At 50.7% G+C, this 25407-nt stretch overlaps 1 protein-coding gene across 1 annotated transcript; it reads left to right on the top strand.

The window, feature by feature from the left end:
* The first annotated feature begins 10133 nt into the window (after positions 1 to 10133).
* LOC100582943 (ephrin type-B receptor 4-like) lies at positions 10134 to 25372 on the top strand. Its single transcript, XM_030795636.1, is given in 13 exon segments — positions 10134 to 10365; positions 10617 to 10949; positions 11854 to 11978; positions 13134 to 13230; positions 16411 to 16494; positions 16497 to 16512; positions 16713 to 16777; positions 17214 to 17294; positions 17297 to 17326; positions 17427 to 17674; positions 22805 to 23020; positions 23814 to 23963; positions 24878 to 25372. Coding segments are annotated over 13 exon segments (1839 nt in total). The 5' UTR covers positions 10134 to 10193; the 3' UTR covers positions 25100 to 25372.
* Positions 25373 to 25407: the final 35 nt, after the last annotated feature.

The raw sequence follows: 25407 nt of genomic DNA, 5'->3' as shown, positions 1-25407 counted from the left end.
CTGGAGACCCTGAGTGAATGGTATCTCCTGCCACTGTCCTAACCACAGACCATTGTCCAAAAGCATCTTCAGGGTCTCCGCATCCCTCTGTTCCCTGTCCCAGCAGAGGCATGAGCCACCACACCTGGCCACTTTTCTTATCTATATTTGTTATGTGGATGACTTGTGTTAACACAAATAAGATGCTGCTTGTCATCTTTAAAGAAAATAGGTGGCAACAATAGCAAGTCCTGTTTTTATTTGTACTTATGAGGCTGTAATTAAATGCTAAAAATTAATGCTAAGAAATAAAATGCACATAATAATAGACTTTACCTCAAACTGGCTTCAGTTATTCAATGAGACTTATATGTATTACTTAAATGAGATTAAATTTAACCTTTACAAAATGATTTATTGTGGCTAGGCACAGTGGCTCACGCCTGTAATCCCAGCACTTTGGGAGGCCAAGGCAGAGGGATCAGTTGAGGCCAGGAGTTCAAGACCAGCCTGACCAACATGGCAAAACCCCATCTCCGCTAAAAATACAAAAATTAGCCAGGCGTGGTGGTGCACACCTGTAATCCCAGCTACTCAGGAGGCTGAGACACAAGAATCGCTTGAACCCGGGAGGCAGAGGTTGCAAGGAGGTGAGATCACACCACTGCACTCCAGCCTGGGCAATAGAGAGAGGCTCTGCCTTAAAACAAAGAAAAATTATTTTGGGGGGTGATGGGGTATCACTATGTTGACCAGGCTTGTCTCAAAGTCCTTCCCTCAAGCAATCTACCCACCTCAGGCTCCCAAGTAGCTGGAACTACAGGCACATGCCACCACGCCTGGCATGTGTTTGTGTGTGTGTGTGTGTGTGTGTGTAGAAAGAAGGTCTTACTATGTTGTTTAAGCTGCTCTCAAATTCCTGGGCTCAAGTGATCCTCCCACCTTGGCCTCCCAAAGCATTGGAATTGCTGGTGTGAGCCACCTCATTGAGCCCTCCACCTTTCCCCTGAACCCAGAAAAGTACAATCTTTTAACCCAAAGCATTCCTCACACTTAGGGTCAGGAAGAGCCCTTCATGCTCTGGAGGCATCTACTAACCTGCTAAACATTCTGACTCTAGGTATGAGAAACACACCTACTGTGTCCCAGATATTTTTCCAAATACAACTTAATTTAGCCTTCACGACAACGCTGGAGTGAAGGATCATTAACTTTATTTCATAGATGTGGAAGCTGAGACTCAGAGGCAGGAAATGACCTCCTTCTGGAGGCTGCAAATTCTTTGACGCTCCTTTGATCAACAACAGGTGGGAGCTGGCCAGAGGTGGTGGCTCACGCCTGTAATCGCAGCACTTTGGGTGGCCAAGATGGGAGGATTGGCTGAGGCCAGGAGTTTGAAACTAGCCTGGGCAACATAGCAAGACCTCATCTCTACAAAAAATACAAAAATTAGCAGGGTGTGGTGGTGCACACCTGTAGTCTTAGCCACTCGGGAGGCTGAACTGGTAAGCATTGCTTGAGCCCAGGAGGTTGAGGCTGGAGTGAGCCATGATCAAGCCACTGCACTCCAGCCGAGGAGATGGAGATAGACCCTGTCTCAAAGAACAACAAAAAAATAGGTGAGGGTCAGCCAGGCATGGTGGCTCACGCCTGTAATCCTAGAACTTTGAGAGGCCAAGGTTGGAGGATTGCTTGAGCCCAGGAGTTCAAGACCAGCCTGGGCAGCCTAGCAAGATCCCATCCCTTAAAAAAAAAGTTTTTAGGCTGGGCAGGGTCGCTCATGCCTGTAATCCTAGCACTTTGGGAAGCCAAGGCAGGCGGGTTGCCTGAGCTGAGGAGTTTGAGACCAGCCTGGGCAACATGGTGAGATCCTGTCTCTACTAAAATACAAAAAATTAGCCAAGTGTGGTGTTGGGCACCTGTAATCCCAGCTACTCAGGAGGCTGAGGCAGGAGAATTGCTTGAACCCAGGAGGCAGAGGTTGCAGTGAGCCAAGATCACGTCACTCCACTCCAGCTGGGATAACAGAGCGAGACTCCGTCTCATAAAAAAAAAAATGTTTTTAATTATCCAGGTGTGATGGTGCATGCCCATGTCCCAGCTACTTGGGAGGCTGAAGCAGGAGGATTGCTTGAGCCTCGGAGGTCAAGGCTGCAGTTAGCTATGATCACACCCCTGCACTCCAGCCTGGGCAACAGAGGGAGACTGTGTCTGAAAATAACAGAGGTGGGGGCCTATGACCCCCCGTTTAATTTTAGCCCAACCTTAGTAACAGGATAGTCATTGAGTAAGGCAAAAGTGATGTTATGATGTTTTTCAGCCTCCAATTTACCGTCTAAAGCATGTACGTGGTGGCCCTGTGCTGTTGTGTAAATGGACTCACTACCCTGAGGCCACCATGCTGCAAGGAAGCCCAAGCTAACCCTAGGATGTGCCCTGAAATGACATGAAGACGCATCCCCAGCCAGCATTCCACTACCCCATCCTTCAGTGCCCCATTCTCACCCCCGCCTACCTCCTTACTCCCTCCACCCCTCCACCTGCCTCCAGCCAGAATTGCACAGCCAAGTACTTCCAGAATTGCTGGTCCAAAGAAATCACAACGGGCACTAAGTTTGGGGCAATCCATTTAATGCTACTAATTGTGGGATGGTTTGTTTGAGCAGCCCCAGATAACAACATTCGTTGAGGTCACACACAAGCTGTGATTCGAACACTGCCTCTCAAATTCACAAGCAAAAGAGGGGGAATTCCCATTTAAAATGCCAAAAAGAACTATTTCTTGCTTTTATTATTTTTAATTTTGTATAATAATTGTACGTTTATATAATAATCGTAATAATTTACGGGGTACAGGGTGATATTTCAATATATGTATACAATGTGTAATGATCACGTCAGGGTGATTAGCAGATTCATTTCCTCAGTTATCATTTCTTTGTGTTGGGAACGTTCAAAATCTGCTCTTTTACCTATTTGAATATAGAAAATAAATTGTTTTGTTTTGTTTTTGAGAAAGAGTCTCCCTCTATCGCCCAGGCTGGAGTGCAGTGGCACGATCTCGGCTCACTGCAATCTCTGCCTCCCGGGTTCAAGCAATTCTCCTGCCTCAGCCTCCTGAGTAGATGAGATTACAGGCACGTGCCTCCACTCCCAGCTAATTTTTGTATTTTTGGTAGAGACAGGGTTTCACCCTGTTGGCCAGGCTGGTCTAGAACTCCTGAACTCAGGTGATCTGCCTGCCTTGGCCTCCCAAAGTGCTGAGATTACACGCGTGTGCCACCATACCTGGCCTCTCCTCTCTGAGATTAACTTTTTCAGCTACAACATGTTGACACAATCATGTGGCATTTCTCTTCTTTTTTTGTTTCATTGAGACAGGGTCTCATTCTGTCACGCAGGCTGGAGTGCAGTGATGCAATCACAGCTCACTGCAGCCTCGACCTTCTGGGCTCAAGCGATCCTCCTGCCTCAGCCTTCCTGGTAACTAGAACTGTAGGTGCACAGCATCACACCTAGCTAATTTGTTATTTTTATTTTGCGTAGGCATGGGGTTTCGCTCTGTTACCAAAGCTGGTGTCGAACTCCTGGGTTCAAGCAATCCCCCCACCTCCACAAAGTGCTGGGATTACAGGCACGAGCCACCTCACCTGGCCCATTTGTCTTGCTGTGCCTGACTTACTTCACTTAACATAATGGTCTCCAAGCTCACCCGTGTTCCTGCAAATGACAGAATTTCACTCTTCCAAAGAGAATTTTTTTTTTTTTTTTGAGATGGAGTCTTGCTGTCACCCAGGCTAGACTGCAGTGGCACAATCCCAGCTCACTGCACCCTCCACCTCCCAGGTTCAAGCGATTCTCCTGCCTCAGGCCTCCTGAGTAGCTGGGATTACAGACCTGTGCCACCACCCCCCGCTAATTTTTGTATTTTGCAGAGATGAGGTTTCACTATGTGGCCAGGCTGGTCTGAACCCCTGATCTCAAGCAATCCGCCCACCTCGCCCTCCCAAAGTACAAGGATTACAGATGTGAGCCACCATGTCCGGCCCCCGAGAGAATTTTAAAATCACATGAGTTGTGGGATCATGTGCCTTGGAGAGAGGAAAAACTGTTAGGGAAAAAGAGTAGAAAACCAAACAAACCAACAAAAAATAGCCGGAAGACAAAGGGCATGCAGTGTGCTTTGGGTGAGGATTTACACAGGACAGAACGGTGGGAATGGCTGTGTGGCTTTGGAATGAAAAGTAGGTTAATAGAGCTGATCAATGCACGGCGAGTCTGGATGCATGATGCCATGAAGGATGGCTGTTTTAATGAGGAGAGAGGCTGGGAGAAGGGCCGATAGGGAAACCCAGCTTTCGGGCCCAGACACTGGAGCAGCCTCCACGCTGCCATGGTCTAGAGAAAGCTATGGCAGGGTCAAGGTCTTTGACCCAGGTGCTCATCATCGGTGCCTCTGTTGGGAAGATGGCTGCATGCTGCCGGGATAGTAGGAGGTGAGTGGCAGGCTCTGGGGTCTGCAGACCTAATTAGAAGGAGGACAGGGCAGGCCTGCTGGCTGTGCCGCGACAGAAGGCAAATGGATGACTCTCTGACCACAAAGAAGAGTCCCACGGGGCTGAAGCCTGCCGAGGGCTGCGGAGTTCATGAGATTCCCATTCAGCCAGCCCCATGGAGGGGGAAGAAGGGACGAGGGAGGCAGGGAGGGTCGTCGGCTTTTTCTGTTTTTCTTTGGGTCTGAGACTCAGGCTTCCTGGGAGGGGCTGGAAGCTGGCCAGCTGGAATAACATTCTCTCCAGGCCCAAGTGAGCTTAGTCAACTCGGAATGGGCGAATGCACGTGGAGTCCAGCCCCACATTCAAGGCTGAGTACTGGGCTGGGAGGGTCTCTGGTTGGTTTACTATCTGTATGAGTTCCCCATGGCTGCTATAAAAAATAACCACAAATTACAGCTGGGTGCGGTGGCTCACACCTATAATCCCAACACTTTGGGAGGCCGAAGTGGGAGGATTACCGGAGGTCAGGAGTTCAAGAAAATCCTGGCCAACATGGTGAAACCCCATCTCTACTAAAAATACAAAAATTAGCCGAATGTGGTGGCACATGCCTGTAATCCCAGCCACTCGGGAAGCTGAGGCAGGAGAATTGCTTGAACCCAGGAGGCAGAGGTGGCAGTGAGCTGAGACTGGGCCACTGCACTCCAGCCTGGGTGACAGAGTGAAACTGTCTGGAAAAAAAAAAAAAATTACTACAAATTTAGTGGCTTATAACAACACAAGTTATAATTGAAAACTGGCCAAACACAGTGGTGCATGCCTGTAATCTCACTGCTTTGTGAGGCCAAGGTGGGAGCATCACTAGAAGCCAGGAGTTTGAGACCAGCCTAGGCAACATAGCAAGACTCTGTCTTTACAAAAAATGAAAAAGTTAGCCAGGCATGGTGGCTCGCTCCTGTAGTCCCAGCTACTCTGAAGGCGGAAGCGGGAGGATCCCTTAAGCCCAGGAGTTTGAGGCTGCAGTGAGCTGACATCATACCACTGCACTCGAGCCTGGACAACAGAACAAGACCCCATCTCAAAAAAAAAAAGTAATTAATTAAATAAAATTAAAATAAAATTTCAAAATGAGTCAGGCAAGGTAATGTGCACCTGTAGTCCTAGCTACTCAGGAGGCTGAAATGACAGGATTGGTTGAGCCCAGGAGCTGAAGGCTGCAGTGAGCTATGGTCACACCACTGCATTCCAGCCTGGGCAACCGAGTGAGACCCTGCCTCTAAAAAAAAGAAATGTTGAACCAAAGGCCGCCAAGTAAGCAATGGAGTTTGGACAGAAAGTCAGACCAGCCTCAGGCAGTAGAGCAGGCTATGCACAAAGAATGTCTCATCAAAGGGGACCAATGGAATTTACATTCATGGGTCTGGTCTATTTAAAAGGACAGAATTACTCTACTGACCTTGAAATTGTACCTTTGAACTTGCAGGTTCTCCACAGTTTCTTTCTTAGGGTGGGAATGGAGTTGGGTTAGAGGCATCTTTGAGATGCTTTATTAGTTTGCTCAGGCTGCTATAACAAAATACCACAGACCAGGTGGCTTAAATAACAGAAATTTATTTTCTCATAGCTCTGGAGGCTGGAAGTCCAAGATCAAGATGTTGGCAGGGGTGGTTTCTCCTGAAGCCTCTCTCCTTGGCTTGCAGATGGCCGCCTTCTTGCTGGGTTCTCACATGGTCTTTCCTCTGTGCACACACAGTCCTGGTGTCCCTATCTGAATGTCTTAATCTCTCCTTCTTTTTTGAGATGGAGTCTCACTCTGCCACCCTGGCTGGAGTGCAGAGTGCAATGGCACAATCTTAGTTCACTGCAACCTCCTCCTCCCAGGTTCAAGCGATTCTCCTGCCTCAGCCTCCCGAGTAGCTGGGATTACAGACTTGTGCCACCACTCCCCTCTAATTTTTGCATTTTTAGTAGAGACGAGGTTTCACCATGTTGGCCAGGGTGGTCTCAAACTCCTGAGCTCAAGTGATCCACCCACCTCGGCCTCCCAAAGTGCTGGGATTATAGGCGTGAGCACTGTGCCCACCCATGCCTCCTCTTTTTTTAAGAGACACAGTCTCACTCTGTCACCCAGCCTGGAGTGCAGTGGTGCAATCATAGCTCACTTCATCCTTGAACTCCTGGGCTCAAACAATCCTCCTGCCTCAGGGTCCTGAGTAGCTGAAACTACATGTGAATGCCATCACACCCAGCTAATTTTTTGTTTGTAGAGATGTAGAGACAAGGATCTTGCTATGTTGCCCAGGCTGGTCTTGAACACCTGACTTCCAGCCCTCCTCCTGCCTCAGCCTCCCAAATTGCTGGGATTACCAGAGTGAGTCACCTCACCCAGACTCCAGACCTTTCTGAATTCCAGAAATGAAAACCAATTTTAGATCTATAATATGGTTTTTAGAAGATTGCTGAGGGCCTCGATAAGAAACAACTGTGGGGAGAGGAGAGCTTGAACTAACACTTACTGGAATAAGACAAAGAAATCCTAGGCCGGGCACAGTGGCTCACGCCTGTAAACCCTGCACTTTGGGAGGCCGAGGCAGGCAGATTACTTGAGGTCAAGAGTTTGAGACCAGCCTGGCCAGCGTGGTGAAACTCTATCTCTCCTAAAAATACAAAATTATCCAGGTACAGCGGCATGTATCTGTAGTCGGGAGGCTGAGGCAGGAGAATTGCTTGAACCAAAGAGGCGGAGGTTGCAGTGAGCCAAGATCGTGCCACTGCACTCCAGCCTGGGTGACAGAGTGGTATTTTGGTATTTTAGATACCAAAAAAATGAAATTAAAAATTAAATTAAAAATAAAAACATAAAAATCTGCCCAGAGGCCTGGTATGGTGGGTACGCCGGTAATCCCAGCATTTGGGGAAGCCAAGGCAAATCACTTGAGCCCAGGAGTGGGAGACCAGCCTAGGCAACACGGTGAAACCTCATCTCTACAAAAAATACAAAAACTAGCCAGGTGCGGTGGCTCACGCTTGTAATCCCAGCACTTTGGGAGGCCGAGGTGGGCAGATCACGAGGTCAGGAGATCGAGACGACGGTGAAACCCCGTCTCTACTAAAAATACAAAAAAATGAGCCGGGCGTGGTGGCGGGCGCCTGTAGTCCCAGCTACTTGGAGAGGCTGAAGCAGGAGAATGGCGTGAACCAGGGAGGCGGAGCTTGCAGTGAGCCGAGATCGCACCACTGTACTCCAGCCTAGGTGAGAGAGCAAGACTCTGTCTCAAAAAAATAAAATAAAATAAAATACAAAAACTGGCTGGGCATGGTGGCAAGCACCTGTAGTCCCAGCTACTCAGGTGGCTGAAGTGGGAGGGTGGTTTGAGCCCAGGAAGCAGAGGTTGCAGTGAGCTGACATCTCGCCACTGCACTCCAACCTGAGCAAGAGAGCCAGACTCCATCTCAAAAATAAATGTATACATAATAAAATAAAATATATTTTTTAAATGCCTAGAACATTCTGTTCTTCTTTTTTTTTTTTTTTTTTTTTTGAGATGGAGTCTCACTCCATCGCCCAGGTTGGAGTGTAGTGGCGTGATCTCGGCTCACCGCAAGCTCCGCCTCCCGGGTTCACACCATTCTCCTGCCCCAGCCTCCCGAGTAGCTGGGACTACAGGCGCCCACCATTGCGCCTGGCTAATTTTTTTGTATTTTTAGTAGAGAGAGGGTTTCACCGTGGTCTCGATCTCCTGACCTCGTGATCCACCTACCTCGGCCTCCCAAAGTGCTGGGATTACAGGTGTGAGCCACTGTGCCCGGCGAGAATCTGTGAGCTTTGATGGAGGAAAAAAAATGACTTTCTTTTTTTTGAGACAGAGTCTTGCTCTGTCACCCAGGCTAGCGTGCAGTGGCGTGACCGTGGCTCACTGCAACCTCCACTTCCTGGAATCAAGCAGTTCTCATGCCTCAGCCTCCAGAGTAGCTGGGACTACAGGCATGCACCACCACAGTTGGCTAATTTTTGTATTTTTAGTAGAGATGGGGTTTCGCTCTGCTGGCCAGGCTGGTCTCGAACTCCTGACCTCAAGTAATTTGCCCGCCTCAGCCTCCCAAAGTGCTGGGATTACAGGCGTGCATCACCACACCCGGCTGGAAAAAGAATACTTTATTTTCACCTGAAATTCATTAATTTCCACTTGAAATTCCACCTGCGGTTGTAGCAGGACCTGAGACTTGCGCCCCATGGAAATCACAGGTATTGCCTGGCACAGTGGTTCATGCCTGTAGTGCCAGCAGTTTGAGATGTCAAGGTGGGAGGATTACTTGAGCCCAGGAGCTCAAGATCAGCCTGGGTGACAGAGCAAGACTCCGTCTCTACAAAAAAAAAATTTTTTTTTTTTTTTGAGACGGAGTCTTGCTCTGTCACCCAGGCTGGAGTGCAGTGGCCTGATCTCAGCTCACTGCAAGCTCCGCCTCCCAAGTTAATTGCATTTTCCTGCCTCAGCCTCCCGAGTAGCTGGGACTACAGGCGCCCGCCACCACACCCGGCTAATTATTGTATTTTTAGTAGAGATGGGGTTTCACCATATTAGCCAGGGTGGTCTTGATCTCCTAACCTCATGATCCGCCCGCCTCGGCCTCCCAAAGTGCTGGGATTACAGGTGTGAGCCACCACGCCCGGCCTACAAAAAATTTTTTAAATAATTATCTGGGCGACCTGCCTGACCAACAGGGAGAAACCCTGTCTCTACTAAAAATACAAAATTAGCCAGACATGGTGGCGCATGCCTGTAATCCCAGCTACTTGGGAGGCTGAGGCAGGAGAATCGCTTGAACCTGGGAAGCGGAGGTCGCGGTGAGCCGAGATCCCGCTACTGCACTCCAACCTGGGAGTGCACTCCGACAAGAAGGAGTTTTGCTCTTTTTGCCCAGGCTGGAGTGCAGTGGCGGGATCTCAGCTCACCAAAACCTCCGCCTCCCGGGTTCAGGCGATTCTCCTGCCTCAGCCTCCCAAGTAGTAGCTGGGATTACAGGCATGCATCACCACACCCGACTACTTTTGTATTTTTCGTAGAGATGGGTTTCCAGCATGTTGGCCAGGCTGGTCTTGAACTCCTGACCTCAAGTGATCTGCCCGCCTTGGCCTCCTTCTTAGGAAAAAAAAAAAAAAATCACAGGTATTTACAGGCCATTCCAAGTGCCAAAACATTGTTTTTGTTCATGATGACTTCAGTATTAGAGAGGTTAGGAGACTTGCTGCTATATCTTAATAAGGAAACACAAATGTTGCTGTAGCCCAAACATTTTTCCTCATGTTTCATTGCATTTCACCTTAATTGGTTTCTCTGGTATTCCTATGTATTTCGTGGTGTGCATTTAAAATCATAATTTGGAGTAGAGGTCTTTCTGTGGGCTTCACCAGACTGCCGAGATCAGGGTCAAAACGGGTTAGGACCCCTTCTCTGGAGAGAGTCTCCTTTCTCCTCTTAAGAGGAGAGGTTTTGAGATCTTTTGTCCATTTTCTGACCTTAGCACTTCATCAGCCTTAAAAGCAGCTGGAATTTTTTTCTTTTCTTGGAGATGGGATGTCAGTATGTTGCCCAGGCTGGTCTTGAACCCCTTGGCTCAAGCGATCCTCCAGCCTCAGCCTCCCAATGTGCTGGGATTCGAGGCATGAGCCACCGAGCCCACCGACCAGATGGATGTTTCTGTGCATGCTTTTGATGAATGCTTTCTGTCTCAGCCTGTGCCCAGGGCACCTTCAAGCCCCTGTCAGGAGAAGGGTCCTGCCAGCCATGCCCAGCCAATAGCCATTCTGACACCATCGGATCATCCATCTGCCAGGGCCGCATCGGGTACTTCCGGGCACACACAGACCCCCGGCGTGCACCCTGCACCAGTAAGTGACGAGCACCCAGGTGCAGTTCATTGGGGAGGGGTCACAGACCCCTGAGGTGGACCCTGACATGGCCCCCATCCTCCCTGGGCTTCGTCCCTTTGTCCCTGGCATGCTGGTCCCTAGCCCAGGGGAACAGGTGGAGCCCGCTGTCTCCAAGGCAAGAATTCAGCGTGGCTGGTGGTTCCTCCACTGCTTTCTCCCCACCGCCGCAGAGCAGGTCAGCCTCTGCCTGACTCCCTGGTCTTCTGCAGCCCCTCTTTCGGCTCCGCGGAGCGTGGTTTCCCGCCTGAACGGCTCCTCCCTGCACCTGGAATGGAGTGCCCCCCTGGAGTCCGGTGGCCGAGAGGACCTTACCTACGCCCTCCGTTGCCGGGAGTGCCGACCCGGAGACTCCTACGTGCCCTGCGGGGGAGACCTGACCTTTGACCTCGGCCCCCAGTACCTGGTGGAGCCCTGGGTGGTGGTTCAAGGGCTACGTCCTGACTTCACCTATACCTTTGAGGTCACTGCATTGAACGGGGTATCCTCCTTAGCCACGGGGCCCGTCCCATTTGAGCCTGTCAATGTCACCACCGACCGAGAGGGTGAGACTTGGGGGCTGGGGCGGCTGGTGGTCTGGCGGGAGAGACGTCACTGAGGGCCTGAAGGGGAGAGGCAGGGGCTGTGAAGTTGGGTCCCCAGAAAGTGTGAGGGGCCAAGGCTTTGGGGGCAAGAGGCAGAAAGAGGGCAATGGCTGGGCGCAGTGGCTCCGTCCTGTAATCCTGGCACTTTCAGAGGCTGAGACAGGCAGATCACTTGAGCCCTGGAGTTCAAGACCAGCCTGGGTAACATAGGAAGATCTTGTCTCTACAAAAAATAAAAATGTTAGCCGGGCGAGGCAGTGTGTGCCTGTGGTCCCAGCTACTCAAGCGGCTGAGGCAGGAGGATCGCATGAGCCCAGGAGTTGGAGGCTGCAGTGAGCTATGATCGCACCGCTGCACTCCAGCCTGGGTGACAGAGCAGAGGGAGATCCTCTCTCAAAATAAATGAATAAGAAAGAGAGGGTGAGGAGCTTGTAAAGGTGGGCTGGAGAGTTACGTACAGGAAGGCTCCCAGTGGGATGGGGGGCAGAGAGAATCAGAAGGAATTCTCGAAACAGCCAGGGGGAAACAGACAAGTGTAGCCAGCAGAGGAAGTGTTGGAAAAGATAAGGGACATGGCCAGGCTGAAGTTTAAGACTAGCGTGGCCAACATGTGGTGAAACCCCATCTCTACTAAAAATAAAAAAATTAGCCAGGCATGGTGGTGGGCACCTGTTATCCACTTGGGAAGCTGAACCAGAAGAATTGCTTGAACCCGGGAGGCAGAGGTTGCAGTAAGCCGAGACTGCGCCACTGCACTCCAGCCTGGGTGACAGAGCAAGACTCTGTCTCGAAAAAAAAAATTTTTTTTAAGTTAAGGGACGGACCTACCATGCACAAGCGTACCCCATGTCTCTGCCTCTCACAGTACCTCCCGAAGTGTCCAACATCCGGGTGATGTGGTCCTCACCCAGCAGCTTGAGCCTGGCCTGGGCTGTTCCCTGGGCACCCAGTGGGGCTGTGCTGGACTACGAGGTCAAATACCATGAGAAGGTGAGGCCATCCCCCAGCCCTGGGGTGGGTGGGCAATGGGTTGTGCTCTCCTGGCTGGGACACCTGAGTTGCAGGCACCTGGCGGGCATTTGAATTCCAGCTCTGCCATGAATTCCCTGGGTAGCCTTGGGTAAGCCTTTTGGCCTGTCTGAGCCTCAGACCCTTCATCTGTAAAATAGTTACTGTAATAGTTACCAGTGGCTGGACACAGTGGCTCAGGTTGGGTGTGGTGGCTCACGCCTGTAATACCCAGCACTTTGGGAGGCCAAGGCGAGCAGAATGCTTGAGACTAGGAGTTTGAGACCAGCCTGGGCAACATGGTGAAACTTCATCTCTATAAAAAACTTAAAATGAGCCGGGCGCGGTGGCTCATGCCTGTAATCCCAGAACTTTGGGAGGCTGAGGCGGGCGGATCACAAGGTCAGGAGATCGAGACCATGCTGGCTAACACAGTGAAACCCTGTCTCTACTAAAAATACAAAAAATTAGTCGGGCGCAGTGACGGGCGCCTGTAGTCCCAGCTATTCGGGAGGCTGAGGCAGGAGAATGGCGTGAACCCGGGAGGCGGAGCTTGCAGTGAGCTGAGATAGCGCCACTGCAGTCCGGCCTGGGCGAAACAACGAGACTCCGTCTCAAAAAAAAAAAAAAAACACAAAACAAAAAAACTTAAAAATGAAAAAAATTAGACTGGGCACAGTGGCTCATGCCTATAATCCCAGCACTTTGGGAGGCCGAAGTGGGTAGAACACCTGGGGTGAAGAGTTCGAGACCAGCCTGGCCAAGATGGTGAAATCCCCGTCTCTACTACAAATACCAAAATCAGCTGGGCGTATTGGTGAGCCCCTGTAATCCCAGGTATTCAGGAGGCTGAGACAGGAGAATCACTTGAACCCAAGTGATTCTCGACTTGAGGTCGAGGCTGCAGTGAGTCGTGTTTGCACCATTGCATTCCAGCCTGAGAGAGTGAGACCTTGTCTTAAAAAAAAGGAATGATATGAATACAGCACACGGCTTGCATACGTTAAGTTCTCCCAAAGGCCTCACCAGTTGCGAGGCAGGCTAGTTATGGGAGTGGAGGGCGAGGGGAGGACGCAGAAAGAGCAGCAGGAACTTGGGGCCCCAGGTGACGGCCACCCCCATACCTCTCCTGGACAGGGCGCCGAGGGTCCCAGCAGCGTGCAGGTACGGGCGCGCTCTGAGGCTGGCTACGGGCCCTTCGGCCAGGAACATCACAGCTAGACCCAACTGGATGGTGAGCCTGGGGAAGGGGGTGAGGGTGGGGGTTGGGGTTGGAAAGACCCCCAAAGTTCCTGGAAAGACCCCAGGTCCCCAAAGTCCCATCTTCTTTTCTTTTTTTTTCTTTTTTTGTGAGACGGAGTCTTACTCTGTCCCTCTGGCTGGAGTACAGTGGCGCCATCTCAGCTCACTGCAACCTCCATCTCCTGGGTTCAAGCAATTCTCCTGCCTCAGCCGCCCGAGTAGCTGGGATTACAGGCGCCTGCCACCACACCTGGCCGATTTTTTGTATTTTTAGTAGAGACGGGGTTTCACCATATTCGCCAGGCTGGTCTTGAACTCCTGACCTTGTGATTCGCCCGCCTCGGCCTCCCAAAGTGTTGAGATTACAGGCGTGAGCCCCTGCACCCGGCCAAATTCCTGTCTTCATGTTGTCCTTCTTCCTGTGGATCACATGGCATGCCCTAGAGAGGAGAGAACGTAGGATGTGGAAACCAAAACCAACAGCTGAGTGTGAAGTCTGGCCTGCTTCACTCTGTACCCCCAGGCTGGAGTGCAGTTGCACGATCAAAGCTCATTGCACAGCCAGGCACAGTGGCTCACCCTGTAATCCCAGCACTTTGGGAGGCTGAAGCTGGAGGATCACTTGAGGTCAGGAGTTCGAGACCAGTCTGGCCAGCATGGTGAAACCGCATCTCTACTAAAAATACAGAAGTTAGCTGAGCGTGGTGGTGCACACCTGTAATCCCAGCTACTCGGGAGGCCGAGGCAGGAGAATTGCTTGAACCTGGGAGGTGGAGGTTGCAGTGAGCTGAGATTGTGCCACTGCACTCCAGCCTGGGCAACAGAGCAAGGCTCTGTGTCAAATAAAAAAGCTCACTGCAGGCTTGACGTTTAGCGACAACCTGACCCCTGAGCTCCCCATTCCCCATCCAACAAAATGGGAATATCATCAAGCTTCCTGCAGGGCTTTGAGGATTGGAGGTAACAGGTTATTTTTAATATGCTAGGCCAGTGGCTTTCTTTTTTAATATATTTTTTTTTTTTTTGAGACGGAGTCTCGCTCTGTCGCCCAGGCTGGAGTGCGGTGGCGCGTTCTCGGCTCACTGCAAGCTGACCTCCTGGTCTCCATCTCCTGACCTCCTGATCCACCCACCTCGGCCTCCCAAAGTGCTGGGACTACTGGCGTGAGCCACCACACCCAGCCTAACTTTTTTTTCTTTTTTTTAAGAGATAGGATCTTTTTATCACCCAGGCTAGAGTGCGGTGGCACCATCATAGCTCACTGCAGCCTGCAATTCCCGAGCTCAACCAATCCTTCCACCTCAGCCTCCCAAGTAGCTGGGGCTACAGGCATGTGCCACCATGCTCAACTAAATTTTTTTTTATGTTTTGTTGAGACAGTTTCCCTATGTTGCCCAGGCTGGTCTCAAATTCCTGGCCTCAAGCAATCCTCCTGCATCGGCCTCCCAAAGTGCTGGGATTATAGGCATGAGCTGCCGCACCCGGCCTTGGACCAGTGGCTTTCTAAACCTTGTAATTTTCTGTAATAGCTTTACTGAAATACAGTTCCCCTGCCATACAATTTGCCTGTTCGAAGTGTACAATCGATGACTTTTGATACATTCACAGAATTGTGCAGCCAGCACCACAAGTAATTTTGGGACATTTTCAGCACCCTCAAAAGAGACCCTATAGCCCTTAGCCATCACCCCCCACCCAGATCTTTCTATTGCCTTAGCCCCTGGCAAGCACTAATCCACTTTCTGTCTTGAAATCTTCCAGTGTGGTTTTTTGTGACTGTTCACCGAGCAGAATGTTTTCAAGGTTTATGCATGTTGTAGTATATATCCGTGGGTTTTTTCGGTTGTGGTTTGTTTTTTGTTTGTTTCAGAGACAGGTCTCGCTCTGTCACCCAGGCTGGAGTGCAGTGGTTCAGTTACAGCTCACTGCAGCCTCAACCTTCCAGGCTCAAGTGATCCTCCCACCTCAGCCTCCCAAGTAGCTGGGACTGCAGGCATGAGTCACCATGCCCAGCTAATTTTTTTTGGTATTTTTTTAAAGACGGGGTTTCAGTATGTTTCCCAGGCTGGTCTTGAACTCCTGAGCTCAGGCAATCCACCCACCTCAGCCTCCCAAAGTGCTGTGATTACAGGCATGAGCCACTGAACCTGGCCTGTTTTTTGTTTTTGTTTTTAACACACGATTTTGCTCTGTCATCCAGGCTGGAATGTAATGGTATGATCATAGTGCATTGCAGCCTCAAACTCCTGGGCTCAAGTGATCCTCCCACCTCAGCCTCCTGAGTAGCTGGGACCACATGTGCTCACCACCATGCCCAGCTAATTATTATTATTTTTTGGTAGAGATGGGGTCTTGCTATGTTTCCCAGGCTGGTCTTGGACACCTGGCCTCAAACAATCCTCCCGCCTCAGCATCTTAAAGTGCTGGGATTACAGGGGTGAGCCACTGCTCCTGGCCAATATTTCATTTCTTTTTATGGAGACGTAATAATCAGTTGTATGGAAATAGCTGATTTTATTATTGTATCTTTTGGTGAACATTTCAATTGTTTCCACTTTTTGGATAAAAACCTAAAAATGTTTCACCTTTAGAACGTTTCATTGAATGGAGATTTTTTTGTGGACTCTGGTATTTATGCTAGAACCAAATCAAAACCACTCTGGCAGCTGGGCATGCTGGCTTATGCCCAGGCTGGTTTGAGACCAGCCTGGCCAACATGGTGAAACCCCATCTCTACTAAAAATACATAAATTAGCCGAGCATGGTGGTACACACCTGTAATCCCAGCTACTCAGGAGGCTGAGGCAGGAGAATTGCAGAACCCGGGAGGCAGAGATTGCAGTGAGCCGAGATTGCGCCACCGCACTCCAGCCTGGGCGACAGAGTGAGACTGTGTCTCAAAAAAACAAACAAAAAAATACTTTGGCAGTAAAAAGATTGCGAAACTTCCTCCCTTGCCCTGAGTGACTTCAGAGGAGCCTGCTGGCCCCTGGGGGACAGTGTGAAACCCACTGTTTGTTCCCTGACCCTGCCTGCTTGTGTCCTCTCCCTCCACCTGTCCCCTGTACTGGGGACCTGTTCTCAGGAGATCACAGTTCATTGCTCAAAGCCGGGGCTGGGGCCTCCTGCAGGTCCATCAGTTTCTCCTGATCAGCAGCCTTTTCCTCCGCAGAGAGCGAAGGCTGGTGGGAGCAGCTGGCCCTGCTTGCGGGCACGGCAGTCGTGGGTGCGGTCCTGGTCCTGGTGGTCATTGTGGTCGCGTTCTCTGCCTCAGGTAAGGGCTCTGACACCCGGAGGCCCCTGGAAGCCCTGAGTTGATGGCCAACTGCCTGGGTGCTACAGGGCAAGCCTTTCTGGGTACCCCCAGCCTCTTTTTACTTGAAATCTCCTCCAATCCCTGCTCCTCCTTTTGCTGTGTGCTTCATAAAGATGTGTGACTCCGTTTACCTTTTGCTCCTTTCCCATTGGCTACAGGAAGCAGAGCAACGGGAGAGAAACAGAATATTCAGACAAACATGGACAGTATCTCATCGGGCACCGTGGGTTGCCCTAATTTGATGGAAATAGGGGCTTGGGGCCGGGTGCGGTGGCTCCTATCTATAATCCCAGCACTTTGGGAGGCAGAGGTGGGCAGATCACTTGAGGTCAGGAGTTTGAGACCAGCCTGGCCAACATGTTGAAACTCCATCTCTATAAAAAATACAACAGTTAGCCAGGCATGGTGGTGGACAGCTGTAATCCCAGCTACTCAGGCGGCTGAGGCAGGAGAATCACTTTAACCTGGGAGGCGGAGATTTCAGTGAGCCAAGATCGCATTACTGCACTCCAGGCCTGGGTGACAGAGCGAGACTCCATCTCAGGAAAAAAAAAAAAAAAACCACGGAGATAGGGGCTTGGGGCCAAGAGCTATGAGCCGAGCCTCCGAGTCCAGTGGGAGTTAATTCCTGGCTGACAGGACCCTGCCTGATTTCTCAGATACTAAGGTCTACATCGACCCCTTCACTTATGAAGACCCTAATGAGGCTGTGAGAGAATTTGCAAAAGAGATCAATGTCTCCTCGTCAAGACTGAAGGGGTGATTGGTGCAGGTGAGAGCGGAAGGCTTCCCAGGCACCTGGGAACAAAGCGGGGGTGGGCAGGGCCATACCGGGGTGGGAGAGCTGATGACCTCCGCGTCCTTATTTGAAGGTGAGTTTGGCGAGGTGTGCCGGGGGCGGCTCAAGGCCCCGGGGAAGAAGGAGAGCTGTGTGGCAATCAAGACCCTGAAGGGTGGCTACATGGAGCCGCAGCAGCGCGAGTTCCTGAGCAAGGCCTCCATCATGGGCCAGTTTGAACACCCCAATATCATCTGCCTGGAGGGTGTGGTCACCAACAGCATGCCCGTCATGATTCTCATGGAGTTCATGGAGAACGGCGCCCTGGACTCCTTCCTGCGCGTGAGCACCCTCCCTGGCTTCTGCGGCCACCCGGAGTTCCCACTTACACCCAGAGGCCACTTGGGTTAAGAAGCCAGGACAGACAGTGGGTCCCAGGTCACCTCCTCCAGCCTTTTCCTCTTGGGCTAAGCCCTGATGCTCTGCCTTTTTTTTTTTTTTTTTTTAAGACGGAGCCTCGCTCTGTCGCCCAGGCTGGAGTGCGGTGGCGCGATCTTGGCTCATTGCCGTCTCCATCTCCAGGGTCCAAGCGATTCTCCTGCCTCAGTCTCCCAAGTAACTGGTACTATAGGCGTGCACCACCATGCCGACTAATTTTTGTATTTATAGTAGACACAGGATTTCACCATGTAGGCCAGGCTGGTATCAAACTCCTGACCTCAAGTGATCTCAGCCTCCCAAAGTGCTAGTATTACAGGTGTGAGGCACCACGCCCGGCCAGCCCTCTGCCTTTAATTTTCCCTCTGGGAAAGGCTGGGCTCCTGGGACCTTCCTTTCCCACTGCCCCATACAGCTGAAGGTTGTCATTCCTTCTTTTTTTTATTTTAATTTAATTTAATTTTTTTTTTTTTTCGAGATGGGGTTTTACTCTTGTTGCCCAGGCTGGAGTGCAATGGCACGATCTCGGCTCACTGCAACCTCTGCCTCCCAGGTTCAAGTGATTCTCCTGCCTCAGCCTCCCCAGTAGCTGGGATTATAGGCATGTGCCACCACACCTGGCTAATTTTGTATTTTTAGTAGAGACGGGGTTTTTCCATGTTTGTCAGGCTGGTCTCGAACTCCCGACCTCGGATGATCCGCCCACCTCGGCCTCCCAAAGTGCTGGGATTACAGGCGTGAGCCACCACGCCCGGCCAATTTTTTTTTTTTTTAAGACAGGGTCTCACTCTGTCATCCAGGCTAGAGTGCAGTGGTGCATTCATAGCTCACTGCAGCGTTGACCTCCTGGACTCAAGTGATCCTCCCGCCTCAGTCTCCTGAGTAGCTAGAACTACACTCATGTACCACCATGCTCAGCAAACTTTAAAATTTTTTTGTAGAGACAGGATCTCGATAGGTTGCCCAGGCTGGTCTGAAACTCCTGGCCTCAAGCGAGCCTCCCCCCTCAGCCTCCCACAGCACTGGGATTACAGGCATGAGCCACTGTGCCTGGCTTGTCATTCCTTCTTTTGACAAAAATTTACTGAGTGCTTTCTATGCACTGGTCAACCTCCCAGTTCCCGGGAATAAAGCTACGCACACGGCAAACTGGATTTCTGCTCCTGGGGAGCAGACGGTCTAATGGGGCAGGGGGACTGAAAATTAGCAAGTAAATAGATGGGCTTTTTAAAAAAGTACACAAATCATTTCAAATGTGAAAAAAAGCAAACAGGGTCCTTCATGCAACTGGCTAGAGAGGAAAGGGAACTGCTTACTTGATTTGGTCACTTTACCAGATTTTACTGACTTTTTTTTTTTTTTTAACTTTATTAGGCTTTTTTTTTTTTTTTTCTTGAGACGGAATCTCCGTCTGTCACCCAGACTGGAGTGCAGTGGTGCGTTCTTGGCTCACCGCAACATCCACCTCCTGGGTTCAAGTGATTCTCCTGCCTCAGCCTCCCAAGTAGCTTGGAATTACAGGCATGCGCCACCATACCCGGTTGATGTTTGTATTTTTAGTAGAGACGGGGTTTCATCATGTTGCCCAGGGTGGTCTTGAACTCCTGGGCTCAAGTGATCCACCTATCTCGGCCCCTCAAAGTGCTGGGATTACAGACATGAGCCACCATGCCTGGCCTAGGCATCTTTTTAAAAAAATCAAAACATTTTCCTATGTAGCAAACTAACATTGCATTGAACAGAATTATAGCGATTCCCTAGCATCATTGAATACCCAGTTGATTTTCACATTTCTCTAGTTGTTCCAAAAATGTCCTTCACTGCTGCTTTATTCCAACCAGGATCCAGTTCAGGACCGGGCTTTGTGCCTGGTTATTATATATATTTTATTTGTTTATTTATTTTAGAAACAAAGTCTCGCCCTGTCGCCCAGTTTAGAGTGCAGTGATGCAATCACAGCTCACTGCAGCGTCCAAACTCCTTAGCTCGGGTGATCCTCCTGCCTCAGCCTCCTGGGTAGCTGGAACTACAGGTGCATGGCTAATTTTTAAATTTTTTGCGGAGATGGGGTCTCGCCATGTTGCCCAGGCTGGTCTCAAGCTCCTGGACTCAAGCGATCCTCCCTCCTTAACCTCCCAAAGTGCTGCGATTACAGGCATGAGCCACCACGCCTGCTGATTATTATATTTTCGAGCCTTTCTAAGTCTTGAGCAGTTCCTTATGATGATACTGACACACCGAAGGGTTGGGTCCCTTGTCCGCCGAATGTCTTGTTTTCTAGATTTATGAAATTCTTCTTGTGGGATCATTTAGTTTGTCTCTCTGTATTTCCTGTAAGAGAAGCTCTATCTGATGTGGGGTTTTTTTGGTTTTGTTTGTTTGTTTTTTGAGATGGAGTCCTGCTGTCGCCCATGCTGGAGTGCAATGGCATGATCTCGGCTCACTGCAACCTCCGCCTCCTGGGTTCTAGAGATTCTTCTGCCTCAGCCTCCTGACTAGCTGGGACTACAGGCGAGTGCCACCATGTCCAGCTAATTTTTTGTATTTTTAGTAGAGACAGGGTTTCACCATATTGGCCAGGATGGTCTCGAACTTCTGACCTCGTGATCTGCCGACCACCTCGGCCTCCCAAAGTGCTGGGATTACAGGCATGAGCCACCATGCCTGGCTAATTTTTGTATTTTTAGTAGAGACAGGGCTTCGCCATGTGGGCCAGGCTGATCCGAAACCCCTGACCTCAAGCCATTCACCCTCGTTGGCCTCCCAAAGTGCTGGGATTAAACGCGTGAACCACCGTGCCTGGTCGAAGAGACAGAAAGGGTCTTAAAGGCGCAGTGGCACACACCTGTAATCCCAGCACTTGGGGAAGCCGAGGCTGGTGGATCACTCGAGGCCAGGAGTTAGAGATCACCCTGGGCAACATGGTGAAACCCCGTCTCTACAAAAAATACAAAAATGTACAGAGCCTGATGGCGCGTATCTGTAGTCCCAGCTACTTGGGAGGCTGAGGCGGGAGGATCACTCGAGCCTGGGAGATCGAGGCTGTAGTGAGTCGTCATTGCACTACTGCATTCCAGCCTGGGCGATCCCATCTCTTAAAAAGAGAGAGAGATGGGAAGGCCAGCACAGGTGAACCTGGTGAACAGAGGAGAGATGGTAGACTCTGCATTGGGCAGTGTGACGGGAACCCGCTGGAGGGCTTTGGCAGGAGAGTAGTTTAAGAGGATCCCGGCTGGGCACGGTGGCTCACGCCTGTAATCCCAGCACTTTGGGAGGCCGAGGCAGGTGGATCACGAGGTCAGGAGTTCAAGACCAGCCTGGCCAACGTGGTGAAACCCTGTCTCTACTAAAAATACAAAAATTAGCCAGGCATGGTGGTGCGCCCCTGTAATCCCAGCTACTCAGGAGACTAAGACAGGAGAATTCCTTCAACTCAGGAGGCGGAGGTTGCAGTGAGCCGAGATAATGCCACTTTACTCCAGCCTGGGCAGTAGAGCGAGACTCCATCTCAAAATAAATAAATAAATAAAAAGACCTCTTTGCTGGGTGCTGGGGAGCAAGAGCAGGAGCTGGGAGAGGCCTGCAGCAGAAGCCTGTTGCCAGCATCCAGGCCGTGGGGTGAAGGGAAGGGTTTGGATTTGGGACATGTCTTGGAAGCATCACCACCAGAACTTGCTGATGGATTGGAAGTGACTGATGAGGGAGAAAAGGGGGTCACAGGAAACTCTGAGGTCTATTCCCTGACCATCTGGCAAGTGGTGGTGTTGCCACGAACTGAGCGGGGAGTAGGGCAGGTGCAGATCTGGAGAATGGATTCAAAATTCAGTTTTTGGACTCTATGTCCCTGGTTCTATAGGGCTGCAGACGGTCTCCCAAATCTTAGCTGAACTCAGAAGATGGGATTTGTTTACTGCCTGTGACTTGTTGGTTTCCCTGGTGAGAACGAACTCTTTAAAGGTCAAGGTTGGGCTTCAGACCTTGGTTTTGGCACTGATCATTGGTCATACTGCAGTTCTTCACTGTTCTCTTGCAAATCCACACACAGGTAGTCCAAGAGGGCTGAGCAATTTTGTGGTTGGATCAGCACCAGTGTATCTCCACCTGTAGACAGGTCACTCAGGTGACTCATGCCTGTAATCCCAGCACCTTGGGAGGCCAAGGTGGGAAGATCGCTTGAGGCCAGGAGTTGGAGACAAGCCTGGGAAACACAGACCCCATCTCTACCAAAAAAACCCTTTGTTTTAATTAGCCAGGTGCAGTGGTGTGCACCTGTAGTCCCAGCTACTAAGGAGGCTGAGGCAGAAGGATCGTTTGAGCCTAGGAGTTTAAGGCTGCGGTGAACCATGATCGTGCCACTGCACTCCAACCTGGGGGGAAGAAAGAGACCTTGTCTCTAAAAAACTAAAAACAGAAAAGCATTTGTTGAGTATTTCCTGGGTATAAAGCAGTGTACCAGGTTAAATGGAAGGGAAAGTTGAAATAATTTTTCAAATTATAATCTGATTGGGAGAGACTGAATGCTTACCATTGAAACAGGAACCATTGTAAGCAATGTGTTGTGATACTGTAGCAAGAGCTGAGAAAACTTGGGAAAAGAGAAAGGAGGAAGGCTCACCTGAGGGAGTTGGGGGGCTTGCCCTACAGGTGAGTTGCGAGGTGGGTCTGGAAGTGACAGATACAGTTTAGGAAGTGGACGGGAGGCTGGGTGCAGTGACTCAACACCTGTAATCCCAGTGCTTTGGGAGACCCAGGCAGAAGGATCGCTTCAGGCCAGGAGTGGGCAACATAATGGGAACCTATCTCTACTAAAAATTAAAAAATTATCCAGGCATAGTGGCACATGCCTATTGTTCCAGCTACTCGGGAGGCTCGCCTGAGCCCCAGAGGTTGAGGCTGCAGTGAGCTATGATGGCACCACTACACTACAGCCTGGGCGACAGAACAAGACCCTGTCTCTAAAAAAAAAGATGTGGATGGGAGGGGGAATGGTGGGTGGGCTGTCCTCACCAAGCCCCCACCCCATCTGCTCTCCAGCTAAATGAAGGACAGTTCAGGGTCATCCAGCTTGTGGGCATGCTGTGGGGCATCGCCTCGGGCATGCGGTACCTTGCCGAGATGAGCTACGTCCACCAAGACCTGGCTGCTCGCAACATCCTAGTCAACAGCAACCTCGTCTGCAAAGTGTCTGACTTTGGCCTTTCCCGTTTTCTGGAGGAGAACTCTTCCGATCCCACCTACACGAGATCCCTGGTAATGCTGGGGACCAGGGGTGTGACCTTCTTAGGGCTGGGTCGGGAGGGCAGGTTGGAAAGGCGGGAGGCTGAGGGTTTGGCAGCCCTGCTCCAGGGAGAGGATACAGGAGCAGGCTGTGGGTGGGGGGACAGTCAGCTCCAGGAAGCTGACTTCCAGATGTCTAGGAAAATAACAGTTGGATAACCTGGGCAACATAGCAAGACCCCATCTCTACAAAAAAATTAAAAGATTAGCCAGGCACAGTGGCATGCATGTAGTCCCAGCTACTTGGGAGGTTGAGGCAGGAGGATTGCTTAAGCCCAGGAGTTGGAGGCTGCAGTGAGCTATGAATATGCCACTGTACTGCGGCCTGGGTGACAGAGCAAGACCCTGTCTCAAAAGAAAGAACAGTGGCCAGGTGTGGTGGCTCACGCCTGTAAATCCAGCACTTTGGGAGGCTGAGGCAGGAGGATCGTCTGAGGTCAGGAGTTCAAGACCAGCCTGGCCAACATGGGAAACCCTGTCGCTACTAAAAATACAAAATTAGCTGAGGGTGGTGGTACATGCCTGTAATCCGAGCTACTCGAGAGGCTGAGGTGGGAGAACCAGTTGAACCTGGGAGGCAGAGTTTCAGTGAGCCAAGATCACACCACTGCACTCCAACCTGGGCAAACAGAATTGGCGAGTAGGAGGCTTGGGGCCTGAGCTAGGGGAAAAAAGCAGAGGCAGGTGGGGGACTGGGGGGCAGTGTGCTGGATCTGGTGAGTCCTTCAGTGAGTCCCCCAGCTCACCTTTTCTCCTCCTCCTGCAGGGAGGAAAGATTCCCATCCGATGGACCGCCCCGGAGGCCATTGCCTTCCGGAAGTTCACTTCCGCCAGTGATGCCTGGAGTTATGGGATTGTAATGTGGGAGGTGATGTCATTTGGGGAGAGGCCGTACTGGGACGTGAGCAATCAGGACGTAAGTGTCCCGTGGTCATACCAGGCTTTCCTCGGGTGTTCTCTCACCGGGGATTTGGGGTGAAGGGTGGGTTCCCAGAGAGTCATCACTGCTGGGTTCTTGAGACCATGGAGATGACAAAAAGGAGAATTGATCTTTGTATCAAAGAGTTGAGATACAGGGCCAGGCCTGGTGGCTCACGCCTGTAATCCCAGCACTGTGGGAGGTTGAGGAGGGAGGATCACTTGAATTCAGGATCTCAAGACCAGCCTGGGCAACATAGCCGGATCCTACCTCTACAAAAAATTTTTAAAAAGAGTTGGGGACCGGGCGCTATGTCTCATGCCTGTAATCCTAGCACTTTGGGAGGCCAAGGTGGGCAGATCACCTGAGGTGAGGAGTTCAAGACCAGCCTGGCCAACATGGTGAAACCCCATCCCTAAAAAAATACAAAAAATTAGCCGAGCATGATGGCGGGTGCCTGTAATCCCAGCTACTCAGGAGGCTGAGACAGGATAATCGCTTGAACCCAGGAACAGAGGTTGCAGTGAGCTGAGATCACGCCATTGCATTCCAGCCTAGGCAACTGAGCAAGACTCTATCTTAATAAATACATACAGACATACATACATACATACATACATACATACATACATACATACATACAAGAGTTGGATACAGCATATTTGGGTCGCAGAAGGATACAGAGATGGAGGGCAGGGTTGGGAGGTAACATGTCTGTATCATAGCTAAGAGCTGCTGGGGCCTCCAGCCACAGAGAGCTTCAACTCCGGCTAGGAGGATTCCTGGATCTGTTATTTTTTGGGGGGCTGTGCCTCCTATCCTACCATCTTCCAAGTCACCATTTCCTGGGCCTGTTAGCGTCTTTGCTTTTCCTAGACAGCCTCACCCAGAGCTTCTTCCCCTCTTTCCAGGTGATCAATGCCATTGAACAGGACTACCGGCTGCCCCCGCCCCCAGACTGTCCCACCTTCCTCCACCAGCTCATGCTGGTCTGTTGGCAGAAAGACCGGAATGCCCGGCCCCGCTTCCCCCAGGTGGTCAGCGCCCTGGACAAGATGATCCGGAACCCCGCCAGCCTCAAAATCGTGCCACTGCCTGCCAGCCTGGGTAACAGAACAAGACCCTGTCTCTGAAAAAAAATTTTTTTTAATTAGTTGAATAGGGTACTTCATGCCTCCAGAGGTAGGAGGATGGCTTGAGCCCAGGAGTTTGAGGCTGCAGTGAGCTATGACCATGCCACTGCATTCCAGCCTGGGTGACAAAGAGAGACCATGTCTCAAACAAGAAAAAAGAAATCCTTCCTCCAAAGAATCATGTCCCCCTCCACCCATAAACCTCACGCCTCCTAGCCCTGGCTTCGGGGTTTTGTTTTGTTTTGTTTTGTTTGTTTTTTTTGATGCAGTGTCTCTGTTGCCCAGGCTGGAGTGCAGTGGCACAGTCT

Source organism: Nomascus leucogenys, chromosome 17 (assembly GCF_006542625.1).
Source record: "Nomascus leucogenys isolate Asia chromosome 17, Asia_NLE_v1, whole genome shotgun sequence".
NCBI classification, from domain to species: Eukaryota; Metazoa; Chordata; class Mammalia; order Primates; family Hylobatidae; genus Nomascus; species Nomascus leucogenys.
This window is presented reverse-complemented; position numbering and strand designations above follow the sequence as displayed.